Source organism: Scyliorhinus canicula, chromosome 7, assembly GCF_902713615.1.
Source record: "Scyliorhinus canicula chromosome 7, sScyCan1.1, whole genome shotgun sequence".
NCBI classification, from domain to species: domain Eukaryota; kingdom Metazoa; phylum Chordata; class Chondrichthyes; order Carcharhiniformes; family Scyliorhinidae; genus Scyliorhinus; species Scyliorhinus canicula.
Window position 1 is genome coordinate 195,434,715 of NC_052152.1, and position 20,569 is coordinate 195,455,283.

Sequence of the window (20,569 nt, forward strand, 5' to 3'; positions counted from 1 at the left end):
CACCAAGTAGTTATGCTCTGGGATGCACTGTCTGGAAGGGTAACAAAAGCAAATGTGACAATTACTTCCAAATGGGAATTTGATACGTTTTAAAACGTGAACATTTGCAGTGTTATGGGGAAAGGAGGGAGTGGAAATTATTGGACAAAACTTCCAAAGACACTGTGGCCATATATGCGCTTTCTGTCCTGTACCATTGTATAGGGATGGTTTTCTTTTTCATTACTGGACTTGACAACAAGTTTTTATTGATCAGTAAAACAGCAGAGGGATTTTCTGGGTATTAATAACTCTCTATTCATTCTGGGGAAACAAGAGGAAAAAAAGATAATGCAGCCAAAAGAGCAGAGGCGCTGGACATAGACACAGTGGCAGAATGTTTGACATCACCTGGTGACAAATTATGTAAATGATCTAACCATGGGAACCACTGGTCGGTCTGTGCTAACCGCGCAGTGGGCGGCTGGGGATGAGTAATAAACATAATATAAATAGAGTGTTACTGTCACAGTTAATGTTAATACTGGACCAATGAAACCTGGCTTGATAGATCCTGGCCGGGATTCTCCCCTACCCGGCGGGGCGGGGGGTCCCGGCGTGTCGGAGTGGCGCGAACCACTCCGGCGTCGGGCCGCCCCAAAGGTGCGGAATTCTCCGCACCTTTAGGGGCTAGGCCCGCGCTGGAGTGGTTTCCACTCCGCCGGCCGGCGCGAACGGCCTTTGGCGCCCCGCCAGCCGGGGCCGAAAGGCCTTCGCCGGCCGGTGCAAGTCCACGCATGCGCCGGAGCGTCAGCGACTCCATGTGCAAGGGAGGGGGTCTCTTCCGAATTTTTTGCCCCCGAAGTCACAAAACTTGGAATACTTATTTACCCTAATTCTTTACTTCTAAGATTGTAGAATCTCATTAAAAATGTACGCATACAAACTACTCCAGAAAACCTGGCCTTTTACTAAGAGGCTTCACGGCACCAAACTCTCAAAAAAGATCTCAAGTGAAACTGATACCATGTTTCACCTTTCTTAAGACCCAAACAGTAGCACAGTGGTTAGCATTGCTGCCTCATAGCGCCAAGGGCCCAGGTTCGATTCCGGCCTTGGGTGACTATCTGTGTGGAGTTTGCACGTTCTTCGTGTGTCTGTGTGGGTTTCCTCCAGGGGTTCCGGTTTCCTCCCACGGTGCAAAGATGTGCAGGTTAGGTGGATTAGTCACGCTAAATTGCCCCATATTGTCCAGGGATGTGCAGATTAGGTGGGGTTGCAGGGATAGGCCGCTCTTTCAGACTCTATGGGCCGAATGGCCTCCTTCTGCATGGTAGGAACTGTCTGTGCAGAGTCTGCACGTTACCCCCGTGTCTGTGTGGCTTTCCACCGGATACTCCGGTTTCCTCCCACAGTCCAAATACGTGCAGGTTAGGTGGATTGGCCATGATGAAATTACGGGGACTGGGCGGGGGAGTGGGCTTCAGTAGAGTGCTCTTTTGGAGGGTCAGTGCAGACTCAATGGACCGAATGGCCTCCCTCTGCACTGTAGGGATCTATGATACATTGTTCCTAAATGCAGTGATGCCAAAATTTCTCTTCATATTTGAAATGAAATGCTGGGAACGGGTCAGGCAGCATTTGTGGAGAGAGACAGAATGAGCATTTCCAATCTACCGGGCTGGATTCTCTGATTCTGAGGCTATGTCCCCACTCCAGCGTGGGAATTGTGCCGTTTTACAACAGAAGAAATGGCGCTAAACGACCACCAATCCTCTGTTTGGCCGGGGACCAGCAGGAAGGCAGCGTAGAGCACCCGGCTCTAGCTACCGATATGGCTCGAAGAATTGCCGGGTCCGTGACAGCGCATTCGCATGGCGGCGGCCTGTAGTGACCGTGCCGTGCAACATGGCGGCGCCGCTCACGGACCGGCCCGTGAAATACTCCCCCCCTTCGGCCGGCACGCGTGTCCCGGACCACCCCCCCCCCCCCATATTGCCCGTGATAAAGTCGCCCCTTGCCCGCGGATCAGCCCTCCCCCAACGGTGGACTGAGTCCGCGGGCTCCACACTAAGTTCCCGACGGATGAGACTACACGCGACCCACGCCGTCAGGTACTCGGCCAGTCGGGGGGCCAGCTTCAGGCGGTTTCCTGAGGCCGTCAATATGTCTCATGGCGTACTCTCTGAGTACGTCACTTTTGAGGGGGCGGAGTATCGTGAAAGCGGCAAAACCCCCGATTTGGTCGGGAACTTTGATTCTCCGGCTGATCGCCGAATGTGATTCTGGTGTAGGCGAATGGAAAATCCAGCCCATGATCCTTCATTCGAGTTTTGATGAAAGATTGTTATTTTTTAAAATAAGTTTAGAGTACCCAATTAATTTTTTCCAATTAAAGGGCAATTTAGTGTGGCCAATCCACCTAACCGGCAAATTTTTGGGTTGTGGGGACGAAACCCACGCAAACACGGGGAGAATGTGCAAACTCCACACGGACAGTGACCCAGGGCCGGGATCGAACCTGGGACCTCGGCGCCGCGAGGCAGCAGTGCTAACCGTGCTGCCCTTTGATGAAAGACTATTGATCTAAAATATTAACCCCGACCTTCCAGCTGTGAGGTTCCAGCATTTTCTATTCCTTTTTTAAAATCTCCAGTATCTGCAATATTTTTCTTTTGTATTAATTTTTGCATCACTGTGTGTGCTCTGATATTTGCAAGCTGGGAAAATGGATCTGGTCTATAATGGTCAACGGTGGGGGGTGGGGGGGGGGGGGGGGGGGGGTTGCTTTGTCTTTATGATATTTTACCAGTTTCACTCTTTGTTGCTCAGGTGGTACCATGCCAACTTGTCACGTGCGCAGGCGGAGCACATGCTAATGAGGGTGCCGCGAGATGGAGCTTTCCTTGTCCGTAAAAGGAATGAGCCCAATTCATACGCAATCTCATTCCGGTAAGTGTTTTCTGAAAAAAGTTATTTTTTGGGAGGTGATCAACACTGGCGAGGCCCCCTTATATTGCCTGTCCGTCTTTGCTCTGAGGGCATTCATTGTGGACTGGAGCCAAGTGTAGAACAGACCAGGTAGGGCTTCCCTGAAGGGCATTGATGACCCATTTGGGATTTCAATGACAAAATGGCACTTTTCGTCATCATTTTCTCTGGAGTGTATACTGGATATAGTAGGGATGTCTGAGGTAGGTTCTTTACTCAGAGAGTGGTTCGGGTGTGGAATGGACTGCCTGCTGTGATAGTGGAGTCGGACACTTTAGGAACTTTCAAGCGGTTATTGGATAGGCACATGGAGCACACCAGAATGACAGGGAGTGGGATAGCTTGATCTTGGTTTCGGACAATGCTCGGCACAACATCGAGGGCCGAAGGACCTGTTCTGTGCTGTACTGTTCTATGTTCTATGAATGTATACTGGACTGTATACTGGAGTGTATATGGCTATTCAGGTTTTAGGAAGGACAGACAGATTTAAAGAAGATATTTCTACAATATTGAGGAAAGATATTCGCACTGATGATGTGGAATCTATATGGGTCAAGTTAAGAAACACCAAGGGGTAAAAAAAACATTTGTAGAGGTGGAATACAGACCACCAAACTGCAGTGGTACCGTTGGGAATAATATGAGACAGGAAATCAGAGATGCTTCGATAAAGGAACATCTGTGATTATGGGTGACTTTAATCTACATATAGATTGGGTGAGTCAGATTAGTCACAGTACAATAGAGGAGGAATTTCGGGGGTGTATACGGGATGGTTTTCTGAACCAATGCATTGAGGAACCAACAAGGGAACAGGCCATTTTTGACTGGGTGTTTGCCAATGAGAAATGATTAGTTGACAATCTAGTTGTGAGAGAACCCTTGGGGATGAGTGACCATAATATGGGCAGCACGGTAGCACAAGTGGATAGCGCTGTTGCTTCACAGCGCCAGGGTCCCAGGTTCGATTCTCCGCTGGATCACTGTCTGTGCGGAGTCTGCACGTTCTCCCCGTGTGTGTGTGGGTTTCCTCCGGGTGCTCCGGTTTCCTCCCACAGTCCAAAGACGTGCAGCTTAGGTGGATTGGCCATGATAAAATGCCCTTAGTGACCAAAAAGGTTACGGGGATAGGGTGGAAGTGAAGGCTTAAGTGGGTTGGCGCAGATTCGATCGGCCGAATGGCCTCCTTCTGCACTGTATGTTCTATGTTCTATGTAATATGATAGAATTCTTTATCATGGTGGATAGTGAGGTGGTTGATTCTGAGGCCAGGGTCCTGAATCTCAATAAAGGTAACTATGATGGTATGAGGCATGAGCTGGCTATGACAGGCTGGGAAACATTACTGAAAGGAAGGACAGCGGACAGGCAATGGCAGGCATTCAGGAATGAATATGTGAACTCCAAAAGTTGTTTATTCCTATTTGGCGCAAAAGTAGAAAGGGAACTGTAGCCAAACCATGGCTTACAAGAGAAATTAGACAGAGTATTAGATTCAAAGAAGAGGCATACAAAGTAGCAAGAAAAAACAATAAACATGAGGATTGGGAACAGTTTAAAATTCAGTAAAGGCGGACCAAGGGATTGATTAAGAAGGGGAAAATACAGGGGCAGCATGTGGCACAGTGGTTAGCACTAGGACTACGGCGCTGACCCGGGTTCGAATCCCAGCCCTGGGTCACTGCCCGTGTGGAGTTTGCACATTCTCCCCATGTCTGCGAGGGTTTCACCCCCACAACCCAAAGATGTGCAGGGTAGGTGGATTGGGCACGTTAAATTGCCCCTTAAATGGAAAAAAATAATTGGGTACTCTTAAATTTATAAAAAAAAGGGGGGAATACGAATACAATACGAAAATAAGCTAGCAGGGAGCATAAAAACGGACTGGTAAAAGCTTCTATAGGTATGTAAAGAGAAAAAGATTGATAAAAACAAATGTAGGTCCTTTACAGTCAGAAACAGGGGAATTCATAATGGAAACAAAGATATGGCTGAGGAACTAAATTCGTACTTTGCTTCTGTCTTAACAAAGGAAAACATGAATAATGTACCGGAGGTTCTGAGAAAAACAGGTTGTAGTCAAGAGCTGAAAGAAATTTGTATCAGTAAAGAAATGGTTTGGGGGAAATTAATGGGATTGAAGGCGGATAAATCTTATGGGCCTGATAATCTTCATCCCAGAGTACTTAAGGAAATGGCCCTAGAAATAGTAGATCTATTGCCGATTATTTTCCAAAATACTTTGGACTCTGGAATGGTTCCTACAGATTGGAGAGTAGCTAATATAACCCTGCTATTCAACAAGGGAGGTAGAGAGAAAACAGGAATTGCGGGGGGGGGTGGCACGGTGGCGTGGTGATTAGCACTGCTGCCTCACGGCGCCAAGGACTCAGGCTCGATCCCGGGCCTGGGTCAATGTCCATGTGGAGTTCGCATTCTCCCCGTGTCTGCGTGGGTCTCACCCCCACAACCCAAAGATGTGAGGGGTAGGTGAATTGGCCACGCTAAATTGCCCCTTAATTGGAAAAAACAAATAATTGGGTACTCTTAAAAAAAAAAACAATTTTCTAGAGAGAAAACAGGGAACTATAGACTACTGAGTCTACCATTGGTAGTGGGTAGTTGCTGGAATCCATTATCAAGGATTTCATGGCACAGCATTTGGAAAGCAGTGGTATAAACAGACAAAGCCAGCTTGGATTTACAAAAATCATACTTGACAAATCAACTAGAATTCTTTGAAGATGCAAATAATAAGAGTTGATCAGTGAGAACTGGTAGATGTGGTTTATTTAGACTTTCAGAAGATTTTCAACAAGGTCTCACCTAGCAGATTAATATGTAAAGTTACAGGACATGGGATTGCGGGTAGTGTCTTGCGATGGATAGAAAGCTGGTTAGCAGACAGGAAGCAAAAAGTTGGAATAAATGGGTCTTTTTCTGATTGGCAGGCAGTGACTAGTGGAGTACCGCAACTGTTCACATTATATATTAATGCTTTGGACGAGGGAACTAAATGTATGATCTCCAAATTTGTAGATGATACAAAGTTGGGTGGGAGGGTGAGCTGTGAGGAGGATGCAGAGATGCTTCAGCGAGATTTGGACTGGCTGAGTGAGTGGGTGCATGCATGGTAGATGCAGTATAATGTGGATAAATGTGAGAGTATCTACTTCGGTAACAAAAATAAGAAGGCAGATTATTATTTGAAGGAGTGTAAATTGAGAGAGGTGGATACTCAGTGAGACCTTGGTATCCTCATGCACCAGCGGCTGAAAGTAAGCGCGCAGATACAGCAGGCAGAGTAAGAAGGTAACTGGTATGTTGACCTTCATAACATGAGGATTTGAGTATCGGAATAGGGATGTTTTACCGCAATTGTATAGGGCATTGGTGAGGCCACACCTGGAGTATTGTGTGCAGTTTTGGTGACCTTATCTGAGGAAGGATGTTCTTGCTATGGAGGGAGTGCAGCAGAGGTTTACCAGGCTGATTCCTGGGATGGCGGGACTGTCATATGAGGAGAGACTAAGTCAACTGGGATTATATTTATTGGAGTTTAGAAGAGTGTATGGGGATCTCATAGAAGCCTATAAAATTCTAACAGGATTAGACAGGGTAGATTCAGAAAGGATGTTCCCGATGGTGGGGGAGTCTAGAACTAGGGGTCATAGTTTGAGGATAAGGGGTAAACCTTTTAGGACTGAGGTGAGGAGAAATTTCTTCACCCAGAGAGTTGAATCTGTGGAATTCACTACCACAGAAAGTAGTTGAGGCCAAAACATTGTGTAATTTCAAGAAGGAGTTCGAGATAGCTCTTGGGGCTAAAGGGATCAAGGGATGTGGAGGGAAGGTGGGATCAGGGTATTGAATTTGATGACCAGCCAGGATCATAATGAATGGCAGAACAGGCTTGAAGGGCCCTCCCCTGCTTCTAATTTCTTTTTTTTAATTTTCTTTTTTTTAAAATTTAGAGTGCCCAATTAATTTTTTTTCCCAATTAAGGGGCAATTTAGCGTGGCCAGTCCACCTACCCTGCACATCCTTGGGTTGTGGGGGTGAAACCCACGCAGGCACGGGGAGAATATGCACGGGCAGTGACCCAGAGCCGGGATCGAACCTGGGACCTCGGTGCCGTGAGGCAACAGGGCTAACACACTGCGCCACCGTGCTGCCCCTTTATTTTTTATGTCTGTTTCTATATATAAATTTTTCAATTTTGTGAATTGAGTTTGCCAACTAGCTTACATAAGATATAGAACCCAGGAACAGGCCATTCATCTCAACCACCCCATGCTGGTTTTTGTACTCCATCTATCTTTCCTCATCTAAATCTACACTTGTACCTATCCATTCCCTTCTTCCTCATTAGCTTGTCTAGATTTCCCATAAATGCACCCATACGATTAGCTTAAACCACTCCCTACAGTAGTGAGTTGGGTGAAGAAATTAAGTGGGACTTGAACTCACAACCTCGCAAGGGGAGCTCTCCTGCTCTTAAAGCATCATGGTACCATTTTAAGGACAGGTGGTGTCTCAGTTTAACATCGCACCTGAAAGACGCCATCACTCTTGCTGCTGTGCCCCAAGTCTGGAATGTAAACCTACACCCTCGAACCCAGAGGCGGAGATGCTACGACTGGGCCTAGTCATATATTTTGCTGCCTTTTCCACACAGAGCTGAAGGAAAGATTAAGCATTGTCGTGTCCAGCAGGAAGGGCAGGTCGTCATCTTGGGGAGTTCAGAGTTTGACAGCCTTGTTGACTTAGTCAGCTACTATGAAAAGCATCCGCTGTACAGGAAGATGAAACTCCGCTACCCGATAAACGAGGAAACCTTGGAAAAGATCGGCACCGCGGTGAGTATGTACAGTCCACCTGTCGCCGTTCTGAAGGGACGACCCCTTCGTTGCTCCCATGTACCCGCCATGGTGATCTGTCTGACTCTGACCATGAATATTTCTTGAACTTGGAACAACTAAAAGCTCCATTTTAAAACCAAAGGGACAAGTTAAGGTCACGTGTGTGTTTATTGTTGACAAAATGATATTGTTGCCTTTTGAATCGGATCAATGAAAATGAAAGGGATTGAGACTTGAGCTAGATATCAATCAGGAACAGTTCACTGAGGGAAGTGGGGAGCTGCCGCAATTTATAAACAGAAGTGAAGCTACTGTGGAGCACGGTAGCACAGGTGGTTAGCACAGTTGCTTCACAGCTCCAGGGTACCAGGTTCGATTCCCGGCTTGGGTAACTGCCTGTGCGGAATTTGCACTTTCTCCCCGTGTCTGCGTGCGTTTCCTCCGGGTGCTCCGGTTTCTTCCCACAGTCCAGAGATGTGTGGGTGAGGTGGATTGGCCATGCTAAATTGTCCTTAGTGTCCAAAAAAGGTTGGGTTGGGTGGGCTTACGGGGACAGGATGGAGGTGTGGGCTTAGGTAGGGTGCTCTTTCCAAGGGCCGGTGCAGACTCGATGGGCCGAATGGCCTCCCTCTGTACTGTAAATTCTATGATACATATCTGGATTTAAAATCTTCAAATATGGGATAATCTTAGTGAGGTTCTTATTCGTGTTCCTTATTTTATTCGGGGATATGTCCGGAAGAGTTCCTCACTTTATTAGCAGGCAGATCCCTTGGCTGCGAGGAGTTTTAGCTTTGAGACCATCCTGAAGGTAGAGTTGCCATAGTATGGTTGGATCAAATTTTATTCTAATTCCTCCGCCTGGGAGATGGGTCCCGTTACTCAGTCGGCATTTAGTTCCCACCCTAGTTTCCCTGGAAAGGTGATGGTGGGGCTTCACCTTGTACAACTGCAGTCCTTGTGCTGGAGTGTCCACAGTGACATGGGTGGAGAATTGACAATAAATAATCATCGAACCGCACAGTACAGAAGAGCCCCCTCGACCCATCAAGCCAACTGACAAAAAAAAACGACTCTAATCTACACTAATCCCACTTTCCAGCACTTGGCCCATAGCCTTTGAATGTTATGACATTGCAAGTGCTCATCCGAGCACTTTTTAAAGATTGCAAGGTTTCCTGCCTCAACTATTCAGCAGGCAGTGCATTCCAGATTCCCCCCCAACCTCTGGCCAAAAACATTTTTCCTCAAATCCCCTCTAAACCCCCTGCCTTTCACCTTAAAACGATGCCCCCTTGTTATTGAACCTTCAATCCATGGGAATAGCTGCTTTCTACCCACCCTTTCCATGCCTCTCATAATCTTATACTCCTTAATCAGGTCCCTTCTCAGCCTTCTCTGCTCCAAAGAAAATAATCTGGGTTTATCCAGCCTCTCTTCATAGCTCAAATGCTCCATCCTAATTGAATCTCCTCTGTACTCCTTCCAGTGCAATCACATCCTTCCTATAGTGTGGTGACCAGAACTGAACACAGTCCTCCAGTTGTAGCCTAACCAAAGTCCTGGACAGCTCCAACATAACCTCCCTGCTCTTACAATCTATGCCATGACTGATAAAGGCAAATGTCCAGTATGCCTTCTTAACTAGCCTATTATCCTGCCCTGTCACCTCCAGGGATCTGTGCACAAGCACCTCAAGATCCCTACGTTCCTCTGAGCTTCCTGGTGTCCTGCCAGTCACTGAGTGCACCCTTGTCGTGTTACTCCTTCCAAAGTGCCTCACCTCAGACTTTTCAGGGTTAAATTCCATCTGGCCAATCCATCTTTATCCTCCTGTGATTTAAGAACTTCTTCACTGTCAACCACCCCCCTACACACACACACACACTAACACACACACACGCATTCTCTTCTACATTGTTTTATCACAAACAATAAGGGGCCCAGCACTGTGGTCACCGGCCTCCAGTCACACCAACAACCTCTACTGCCACCCTCTGTCTCCTGTCACTAAGCCAATTTTGGATCCAACTTGCCACGTTACCCTGAGTACCTCCTTTATCAGTCTCCCATGTGGGACTTTGTCAAAGGCTTTGCTGAAATCCACATAAACTACATACCCACTCTGCACACTTGGTTATCTCCTCAAAAAATGTAATTAGATTTGTTAGGCATGACCTCCCTCTGACAAAACCATGCTGACTGCCCCTGATCAAACCTTGCATCTCCAAATGGAGATTGAATCTGTCCTTCAGAATTTTCTCCAGTAGTTCCCCCGCCGTTGTGAGACTCACTGATCTGTAATTCCCCGGCTTATCTCCGCCACCCTTCTTGAAAAGTGGAACCACATTAACCATCCTCTGGTACCTCCCCCTGTGGCCAGAGAGGAATTAGAAATTTGAGTCAGGACCCCTGTATTTTCCTCCCTTGCCTCCAACAACAGCCTGGCATATAATCCATCTGGACCTGGGGGTTTGTCCACTTTAAAACCTGCCAAAACCTCCAGTACCTCCCACTTTCTATGTCAAACTACTTAAGAACTCACAGTCCCTCTGTCTGAATTCTATACCCACGTCCTCCATCGCCAAAGTGAAGACAGATGTAAAGTACTCATTTATTACCCTCCCAAAGTCATCCAGCTTGACCACAGATTTCCCCCTTGGGCCCTAATGTGTCCTATTCTTTCCCTGGTAATCCTCTTCCCCTTGATATTCTTATGGAATATCTTGGGATTTTCCCAAATCTTATCCGCCAGTGCTTTTTCATGCCTCTTCTTTATTCTCCATTATTGAGTTCCCCTCTGGATTTTCTACACTCCACGAGGGCCTCTGTAGATTTGCTCCCTCTGTACCTGTTAAATGCCTCTCTTTTCCATCCTGTCCAGTCCTGAATATTCCTGGGGTTCCCTGGACTTGTTGCTCCTACATTTCATCCTCAAGGGAACATGTTGGACCTGTACTCTCGCCAATTCCATTTTGAATGTCCCCATTGCTCTGCTGTAGATTTACACAGAAGTAGCTGTTCCCAGTCTACATTGGCCAGATCCTGCCTTATTTTAATCAAATCTGCCTCCCCACACCCCCCAACATCCAAAACCCTTTGTTGCAGACCATCTTTTTCCTCTTCCATGACAAATTTAAAACTTATTTCTGTGGCCGCTATCACAAATTCTCCCCACTGCTACCTCGAACGCCCGTCCGACTTTGCTCCCCAGAACTAGACCCAGCCCTGTTGGACTTTCGACGTGTTGATATAAAAATCTGTCTTGAATACATTTCAAGAAATCTGCTCCCTCTAAACCCTTTACAATGTGACGACTATCCCAATTAATGTTGGAAAAGTTGAAATCCATCATACAATTTCTCCACTGTTGTTTTTACAACCTCAGTGAATTGTCCACATATCTGCTCCTCTTTTGCCCGCTAACTATTTGGTGGTCAACAGCACATTCCCAGCAATGTGACTACTCCTTTTATTACTAAGCTCCACCCACAAAGCCTCATTTGAAGACCCATCCAAGATATGGAGCCTCCTGACTGCAGTAACAATCTCCTTAATTAATAATGCAAAACCACCTCTTCTTTTACACTCGACCCTGTCCTGCCTGAAGATCCAATACCCCGGATAAAGAGGGGAATTTGAAGGGGATGATGTTTGTTTGTTTCTCACACATGGACCTGGATTCTCCGGCCTCCCGCCGGGTCGGAGAATTGCCGGGGGCCGGCGTGAATACCGGCACCGGATATTCGGCAGGGGCGGGAATCGCGCCGCGCCTGTCGGTGCCCCCCCCGCCCCCCGGCGATTCTCCGGCCCGCGATGGGTCGAAGTCCCGCCGCTGTTATGCCGTCCCGCTGGCGTGAATTAACCAAGGTATTTACCGGCGGGACCTGGCGGCGCGGGCAGGTTCCGGGGGGAGGGAGGCGATCTGGCCCCGGGGGGGGTGCCCCCACGGTGGCCTGGCCTGCGATCGGGGCCCACCGATCGGCGGGCGGGCCTGTGCCACGGGGGCATTCTTTTCCTTCCGTGTCGGGCATCAGCCTCCGCGATGGCCGACGCGGAGGTGAACCCCCCGCGCATGTGCGGGGATGCTGTCAGCTGACGCTCCCGCGCATGCGCGGACTTCCGCCGGCCGACGGAGTCCCTTCGGCCCCGGTTGGCGTGGCGCCAACCACTCCGGCCGCGGGCCTCGCCCCTAAAGGTGAGGACTTGGCCCCTAAAGGTGCCGAGGGTTCCGCACCTTTGGGGCATCCCGACGCCAGAGTGGATCATGCCACTCCATCCCGCCGGGACCCCCCCCCGGGACCCCCCCGCCCCGCCGGGTAGGGGAGAATCCAGCCCATGTTTCCTATAAGTTAAATAACTAATCTGGACTGTGTGTTCGGGAGGAGCAAGGCTTTACACTTCCCTACATTAAGAAGAATGATTTGCCTTTATATGCTTCTGCGCAGAACAAGGTCCCACAAACAGCAATGAAAGGGCCAGGTGATCTGTTTCAATGAGTTGGATGAGGGGCAATATCAACCAGGATTTCCCCGGCTCTTCCTTGAAATTGTGGCGCCGTTTGTACCTATGTAATAGGGAAGACGGGCGCTGTTTAAAGTCTCTTCGCACAAGCAGCACCTCCAACAGTGTGGTGCCCCCCTCAGCACTGCACCCAACAGTGCGGTGCCCCCCTCAGCACTGTACCCAACAGTGCGGTGCCCCCCTCAGCACTGTACCCAACAGTGCGGTGCCCCCCCTCAGCACAGCGCTGGAGTATCGGGGTGCTACCCGCTGAATGAAAGAGGTTAAAATGAGTTGGGGTTGTCAAAGTGGCCTCTGGCACTGTTGGCCCACTCACCCTCTACATTGGCACAGTATTTACATCAAAGGAGACGAGGGGGCAATTATGGAGAGAAGGGAGGTAAGAATTAATAGTGGAGCAATGAGGGGTGGCATGGTACCACAATGGTTAGCACTGTTGCCTCTAAGCGACAGGGACCCGGGTTCAATTCCAACCTTGGGTGACTGGCTGTATGGAGTTTGTACTTTCTCCCCGTACCTGCGTGGGTTTCCTCCGGGTGCTTCGGTCTCCTCCTGCAGTCCAAAGATGTATAGGTTGTCATAATATACATCCAGGTATATGATGGTGCACAGACAGGCAGTGATTGACACACACGATGACCAATGAACACACAGAACACAGCAGCCAATCACCAGACAGGACACGGCCATTATAAAGCCAGAGGGCACTAGTTTTCCCGCTCTCTCGGGATGCAGCCTCTGAGACAGTCAGAGCCCGTGAGCAACAACTAGAACATACACCATGTGGTAGTCAGTTAGTCTGGTCAGGTTAGCCTCAGGTCTCCAGTCAACTCAGCATAGTGTCAACCCACAGTTACAGTATGTTTAACAGTTGCTAGTTCAATAAAATAGAGTTGCATTTCTCCAAGTGTTGGAAGCCTGTCTCTCTCACTGCTATGGTAAACGCAGTCCTCGCAGACCCAGCATACCCAACACATCATAGGTTAGGTGGATTGGCCGTGCTAAAGTGTCTCTTACTGTCCAGGGACGTGCAGGTTACGTTACGGGAATAAAGTGAGGTGGGTTTGGGTGGCTGGGCGGGGAAGTGGACGTGGATACGATACTCTTACGGAAGGTCGGTGCAGAGTCGATGGGCTGAACTGTACTGTACTGCCTGGTGGAGATTCTATGAAACCTCTCAGGCTGCCCAAGGTCTGAGCTGAACTGAACAGGGCCATGCTGGGAAAGGAACAGGACTAGTCCACAGTGATCTGTAATCCTAACCACAGCCTCCCGAATCATTGACAAAAAAATCTGTCTCACTGACGACACAAAGTTCAAGGCTGAGTCCAGTGAGTTTTGAAAACTGTAAAGTTCATTTTTAAAGTTGAGAACAGGTTGCCGAAGGGCTGTTGTGTTTTGTCGACAAATGGTTGTTTTGTTTTTATCTTGGCTGGACGGGCCGACAAGAACATTATGATTTCCTTTGTCGCTTTAACTGAAGCTGGAACATTTTAGCTCAATCTCTCCTTCCCTCCATCAGGAGCCAGATTATGGGGCCCTTTACGAAGGACGACAGCCGGGATTCTATGTTGAAGCCAATCAGATGCCTACATTTAAGGTAGAGATTTATAAATGGGTCCTTCTCCTCATTCTAAACACGTCCTGTTGTAAAAGCTGTCCTGCCTCTCGCTTCCCAGCATCATTGGAGTATATTTCATGAGACAGTGTGTAGCTTGTTCAAACTCTAAGAAACTGCATGACTTCTGAGGGATGTGTTCAAAGTGGGGCAAATGATTTGTTTTAATTCCCATGTGTTTGTGAGTGCACATTTTACAGCATTTAAGGTTTGTTATGCAAGCCCCATATGATATGTGATTTGCAGGCGAACCGGAAGGTTGATGATGTTGCCATGACTGTGCTGTTCTTGTGTTCCTTGATGGTAAGGGTTGGAGAGGATGGAGATGCTGTCCTGTAGATCAGGAACGCTGTAGACAAGGTGGGGGAAGGGGCACATGTTAAGGCCAGTGGTAGAAGCATCGATCAAGTGAACCGTTCTGTCCTGGACATTGAGCTTCTTAAGCGTTGTTGTAGCTGCAAAGGGGTGAGTCCTGTATTACGCACAGGGTTGAGCTTTATAGATCTTGGAGAGACTTTGAATGGTGAGGAAGTGAGCTTCTTACTGCAGGCTGTCCTTCCACTGACCTCGCAGCCCCAGTGCTGTTACGATTCTGATCATCGCTGATCCCCAGGGTAGTGGAATTGGCTACAGTCATGGGGAGATATCTAGACTTTCTCTTGTTTCTGCTGTTCCTTTCTTGGCACTTGTATGGGGAATGTTCTCTCCACTCATCAGCCCATGCAAGCTGGCATGGTGTCATTCTGATCACCAGGTGGCAATGGAACCATTGGAACAGCTTGTATGGAATAACTGGATGCCGCCTTGGTGGATGCTTGCTGTGGGTTTGTGTGTTATCTACGACAGAGATACGGTTTGCATGATGGGCTTGTAATTCATTGAAAGGGTGAGTTAGGAACAGATCCATGAAAAGAAAGTTTCTGTAGTTCTGTACTCCCCAGCTTAGGGTCTTATTCCAGTGTCAAAACCAATTATTCTATATAATGTAAAGATTTAGAGGGCGGCATGTGGTGTAGTGGTTAGCACTGGGACTGTGGTGCTGAGGACCCAGGTTCGAATCCCGGCCCTGGGTCACTGTCCGTGTGGAGTTTGCACATTCTCCCCGTGTCTGCGTGGGTTTCACCCCCACAACCCAAAGATGTGCTGGTTAGGTGGATTGGCCACGGTAAATTGCCCCAAAATTGGAAAAAAAAAAAATTGGGTACTCTAAATTTTTAAAAAAGATTTAGAAGAGTATGTGTGTTACCAGCTTCACCGGGTTTGAACTATCGGAAATGAAATTGTGCACTCCAATCTCTTAGTGTAAACTACTGGATAAATTGTTTTATCACCCTCCCTCCCAAACAGGAACAAGAGTAAATCATTGTTTCCAATTTACTTTTATTTGGAGCTGTGGGGCCAGTGATTGATGTCTGACTTTGACATATGTACTACTTGGTTTGGCCCTATGTGCTTAGACTACATGAGATGTGAGAGTTTATTATTATTGGTTCAGTACGAGTGCGGGGACTTCTTATTTAGGTGGATAGGTGGATTGGCCATGATAAATTGCCCGTAGTGTAAGGTTAATGGGGGAATTGTTGGGTTACGGGTATACGGGTTACGTGGGTTTAAGTAGGGTGATCATTGCTCGGCACAACATCGAGGGCCGAAGGGCCTGTTCTGTGCTGTACTGTTCTATATATTCTATATATTCTATTATTTACAAGGTCCTTTTCTTCTCCGCCTTTGTTTGCTCTTGCCTCTCTCTTTTTTTATTTTCTCTATCTCCGAAAGGACGGAAAGACAAAATGAGTGGGCTTCGATCAAGAGTAGAAGTTCAGGAATCTCTTTGTCATTGTCAATCTTACCCATATCTCTCATTTCATTCTTTTTACACCTGTCTGATACTTTAATTTCTCAGCATTAGTCCCTGTCTGCCCTATGTGTTGCCCCATCTCTCTCTCTCCCTCACTCTCTCTCTCCCACTCTTCTCCCACTCTCTCTGTCCCACTCTCACTCTCTCTCTCTCTCCCATTCTCTCTCTCCCACTCTCTCTCTCTCTCTCCCACTCTCTCTCCTACTCCGTCTCTCTCCCACTCTCTCTCTCCCACTCTCTCTCTCCCACTCAATCTCTCTCCCACTCTCTCTCCTTTCCTTTCTCCCACACTCTCTCACTCACTGCCTCACTCTCTCCCACTCTCTCTCTCTCTCTCTCCCACTCTCTCTCCTACTCTCTCTCTCTCCCACTCTCTCTCCTACTCTCCCACTCTCTCTCTCCCACTCTCTCTCTCTCTCCCACTCTCTCTCTCTCTCCCACTATCTCTCTCCCACTCAATCTCTTTCCCACTCTCTCTCCCTTCCTTTCTCCCACACTCTCTCACTCACTGCCTCACTCTCTCCCACTCTCTCTCTCTCTCTCTCTCTCTCCCACTCGCTCTCCTACTCTCTCTCTCTCCCACTCTCTCTCCTACTCTCTCTCCCACTCTCTCTCCTACTCTCTCTCTCTCCACTCTCTCTCCCACTCTCTCTCTCCCACTCTCTCTCTCCCACTCTCTCTCTCTCCCACTCTCTCTCTCTCCCACTATCTCTCTCCCACTCAATCTCTTTCCCACTCTCTCTCCTTTCCTTTCTCCCACACTCTCTCACTCACTCCCTCACTCTCTCCCACTCTTTCTCTCTCTCTCTCTCCCACTCGCTCTCCTACTCTCTCTCTCTCCCACTCTCTCTCCTACTCTCTCTCTCTCTCCCACTCTCTCTCCTACTCTCTCTCTCCCACTCTCTCTCTCCCACTCTCTCTCTCTCCCACTCTCTCTCTCTCCCACTATCTCTCTCCCACTCTCACTCCCTTCCTTTCTCCCACACTCTCTCACTCACTGCCTCACTCTCTCCCACTCTCTCTCTCTCCCACTCTCTCTCTCCCACTATCTCTCTCCCACTCAATCTCTCTCCCACTCTCTCTCCCTTCCTTTCTCCCACACTCTCTCACTCACTGCCTCACTCTCTCCCACTCTCTCTCTCTTCATCGCATTAGGCTTCCCCTGCGTTCCATTCTCTCGTTTCACCATTCCCATCCCTTTATCGCTCCACGTTTCCTGCTCCTCCCTTCATCTCTTTACACACCACCCTCATCTCACTGCCTCTCGTGCATCAACCTCTCTGACTATCGTGCTAACTGACCTCTCGGATCCCCCCTCCCCGCCACATTGCCCTGGGGTGGTAATGGCAGAAATGAGTGATAGATAGGATGCTGGGACAGAGTATGTTGAGGTGGGAGAGAAGGTGATGCAACGACAAACTTCATATGAACAAGGCTGAACGCACTAAGACCTGGAACCGTTGCAGGTCTCAGCCAGAATTGAGGGAGCAGACTGGCTGAGTGGTGGAGCACTGCATACTCGCCAGCAGAGAACGTCTTACAGCCTCAAACCTCAGGAGGCCCAAAGTCTTACAGGCAGCTGTTTAGCAGCATGGATTTGAGATCAATGCAGGAATCTCCAGCTGCTGTGGAGAGGTGCCCTTATTGAAACATATAAAATTCGGAAGGGGTTCGACAGTGTGGATGCTGAGTGTATGTTTCCCCTCATGAGTTGGAGGGGTCCAGATCATGGGGCACGTCAAGATAAGGGATCTACTATTCAAGTCAGAGAGCAGGAGGACATTTTTCTCCCCCGAGGGTCTTCGTCTTTGGAACATTCTTCCTCGAAAGAGAGCAGCAGAGGTTGGATCATTGGATACATTTGGGGCTGAGTTAGACAGATTTTTGATTGACAAGGGAGTCCGGGGTGATGGGGGAACTGTACAGCAAATGCTGCTCAAGCCACAGTCGGACAACCGCGATCTTATTGACTGACGGAGCAGGCTCGATGGGCCGAATGGCCGGCTCCTATTTCTCATGATCCGGTCCCCTTGGCTGAGTAGCGGCAGAGGAACCAGGACCAGAAGCTGGGTGAGGTGGTACAGCACCATCTACTGACCAGTCCGACAGACTAACACTGATGCACAGGAATGCACACCATAAACATATTTTCCAGCGACTTATAAAATGAGGCGGCACAGAAGGATGCCACCCTGCCTGTGTCGGGAACGTGGCAAGTTTGCAGTGTGGGTAGAAAGAGCCGTGCGCCAGGCAACAGGCTGGGGCTCTTTCAGCCAACACTTGGCTGAAGGTGGCTCAGAGGTAGAGGAAAGGTTTCGCCTTTTGACGAAGTCCAAACCCTGGGGCTATAAATAAAGACGCTACAAAATCTAATAGTGAATTCAGGAGATACATCGCTGCCCACAGAGTAGTTAGAATGCAGTATTCGTGACCACATGAAGGGATTGAGGCAAATAGGAATGAAGGAACTGGAGTGGGCCGTTTAGCTCCTCGACATTTTCATCCATTCATTTTTGCTTGTTCTTGGGATGTGAGTGTAACAGGCAAAGCTGCCGTTTCCAAAGCCCATTCTTAATTGCCCTGAAACTGAACGCCTTGCCCGACTATTTCAGATGGTTGTTAAGAACCAATCGCACTGCTGTGGGTCTGGAGTCACATGTAGATCAGACTGGGTGGCAGATTTCCTTCCCGAATGGACATTTCGAGTAGCTTCATGATTTTTAAAAATAAATTTAAGGGTGCCCAATTCTTTTTTCACATCAGGGGAAATTTAGTGCGGCCGATTCACTTACCCTGCACCTCCTTTTGTGTTGTGGGTGCGAGACCCACGCAGACACGGGGAGAATGTGCGAACTCCACGCAGACAGTGACCCCGGGGTCAGGATCGAAGCTGGGTCCTTGGCTCCACGAGGCAGCAGTGGTAACCCCTGCGCCACCGTGCTGCCCTAGTTTCATGATTATTATTAACAAGACTAGCATTTATCCATCGGTTGAATTTAAGTTCCACCGGCTGCCGTGTTGGGATTTGAACTTGCGCCCCTGGAGCATTTAATCTTCTAATTTAGGATAAGTGCATTTAATGGGTTAACAGCAGAGGGAGAAAGGAATAGAAGGTTATTTTGATTGAGCCAGATGAAGAGGGGTTAGTGGAGGTGCCTGCAGAACATGGGCCGGCTGGCCTGTTTTTAAGCTGTGCATCCCATTTGGTAATCATTTCAATCCAGGAGTGGTTACAGTGCCACATGCTGGGCACACTCTGACATTACATCATCTCTATCACAAGTAATCTAGGCGCGATTGTCCGATGTCGAGTCAGAGTGTACGACGGCGCCAACGGGCCGTCGGCAGCATCGATTCAGGCCCCGAAAAGGGGCCAGCAGACACCATCCATGAGCAGAGGGCCCTGGACTCTCGCTGGGGGAGCTGCCACCCGGGAGGTAGTGCCATGCCAGATCGGAGGCGCAGTACCAAGTGAGACTCCCCTGCCTGGCTACACTCCCTCAGCCCCTTCCCTTCCCCCTCCTCCCTCACACTGCACCCCCCTCACACTGCCCCCTCCACCCCCTAACCCCCCTCACACTGACCCTCCACACCCTAACCCCCCTCACACTGACCCTCCACACCCTAACCCCCCTCACACTGCCCTCTCCACCCTCTCACACCCCCTCACACTGCACCCCCTCACACTGCCCCCTCCACCCCCTAAACCCCCTCACACTGCCCCCTCCACCCCCTAAACCCCCTCACACTGCCCCCTCCACCCCCTAACCCCCCTCACACTGCACCCTCCACCCTCTCACACCCCCCTCACACTGCCCCCTCCACCCCCTAGCCCCCCTCACACACCACCCCTTCACACTGCCCCCTCCACCCCCTAACCCCCCTGCACCCTTCACACTGCACCCTCCACCCGCTCACACCCCCCTCACACTGCATCCCCTCACACTGCCCCCTCCACCACCTAAACCCCCTCACACTGCCCCCTCCACCCCCTAACCCCTCCACCCTCTCACACCCCCCTCACACTGCACCCCCTCACACTGCCCCCTCCACCCCCTAACCCCTCCACCCTCTCACACCCCCCTCACACTGCCCCTTCACCCCCTAGCCCCCCCTCACACTGCACCCTCTCACACTGCCCCCTTCACCCCCTAGCCCCCCCTCACACTCCACCCCTTCACACTCCGCGCCCTCACACTGTCCCCTCCACCCCCTCACACCTGACTCCGCACACCAGGGAGGGGAAGGAAGACGGACAGGAGGGCCCTCGTCTGAAGCCGGGGCTCAGGAGACGGACGCACAGAGGACCGACACAAACGACATTGACGAACACAGGACGGACAGTCAGGACATTGACGGCCATGAGATGGACAAAGAGAGGACAGAGAGCCAGGACAGTGACGGACAGAGGACGGGGACTCTGGACAGTGACGCACAGAGGACGGCCAAACAGGTGATGGACAGACTGGACACGGCCCCTCACATGGGCCCGGGACAATGTCCATCGATCCAAGGCTTGACCCAGGAGACCCCAGACTTGGGGTCTGATGAGGACATGGACCTTGCGTCACAGCTGTCACCCACACCCTCCACCATCGCAGATACCCTCACCTCGGTTGGGCACATTAGTGATGAGGCTTCTGGGACACTGACAGGTGCACACCACACAGCCAAACCGGTGCAGCAGGTGGAGGTAGGAGCAGCTGAGGGGCTGGATGGTCGGAGTGCAGCCCA

At 49.5% G+C, this 20,569-nt stretch overlaps 1 protein-coding gene across 1 annotated transcript in view; it reads left to right on the top strand.

Annotated features, from left to right (window-relative positions):
* Positions 1–20,569, top strand: part of plcg1 (phospholipase C, gamma 1) — a 163,162-nt gene that overhangs the window by 101,283 nt on the left and 41,310 nt on the right. The window contains exons 18-20 of the mRNA XM_038803589.1: positions 2,812–2,931; positions 7,652–7,832; positions 13,882–13,959. Of these exons, the coding sequence (XP_038659517.1) occupies positions 2,812–2,931; positions 7,652–7,832; positions 13,882–13,959 (379 nt within the window). The remainder of the gene's footprint in view (positions 1–2,811; positions 2,932–7,651; positions 7,833–13,881; positions 13,960–20,569) is intronic.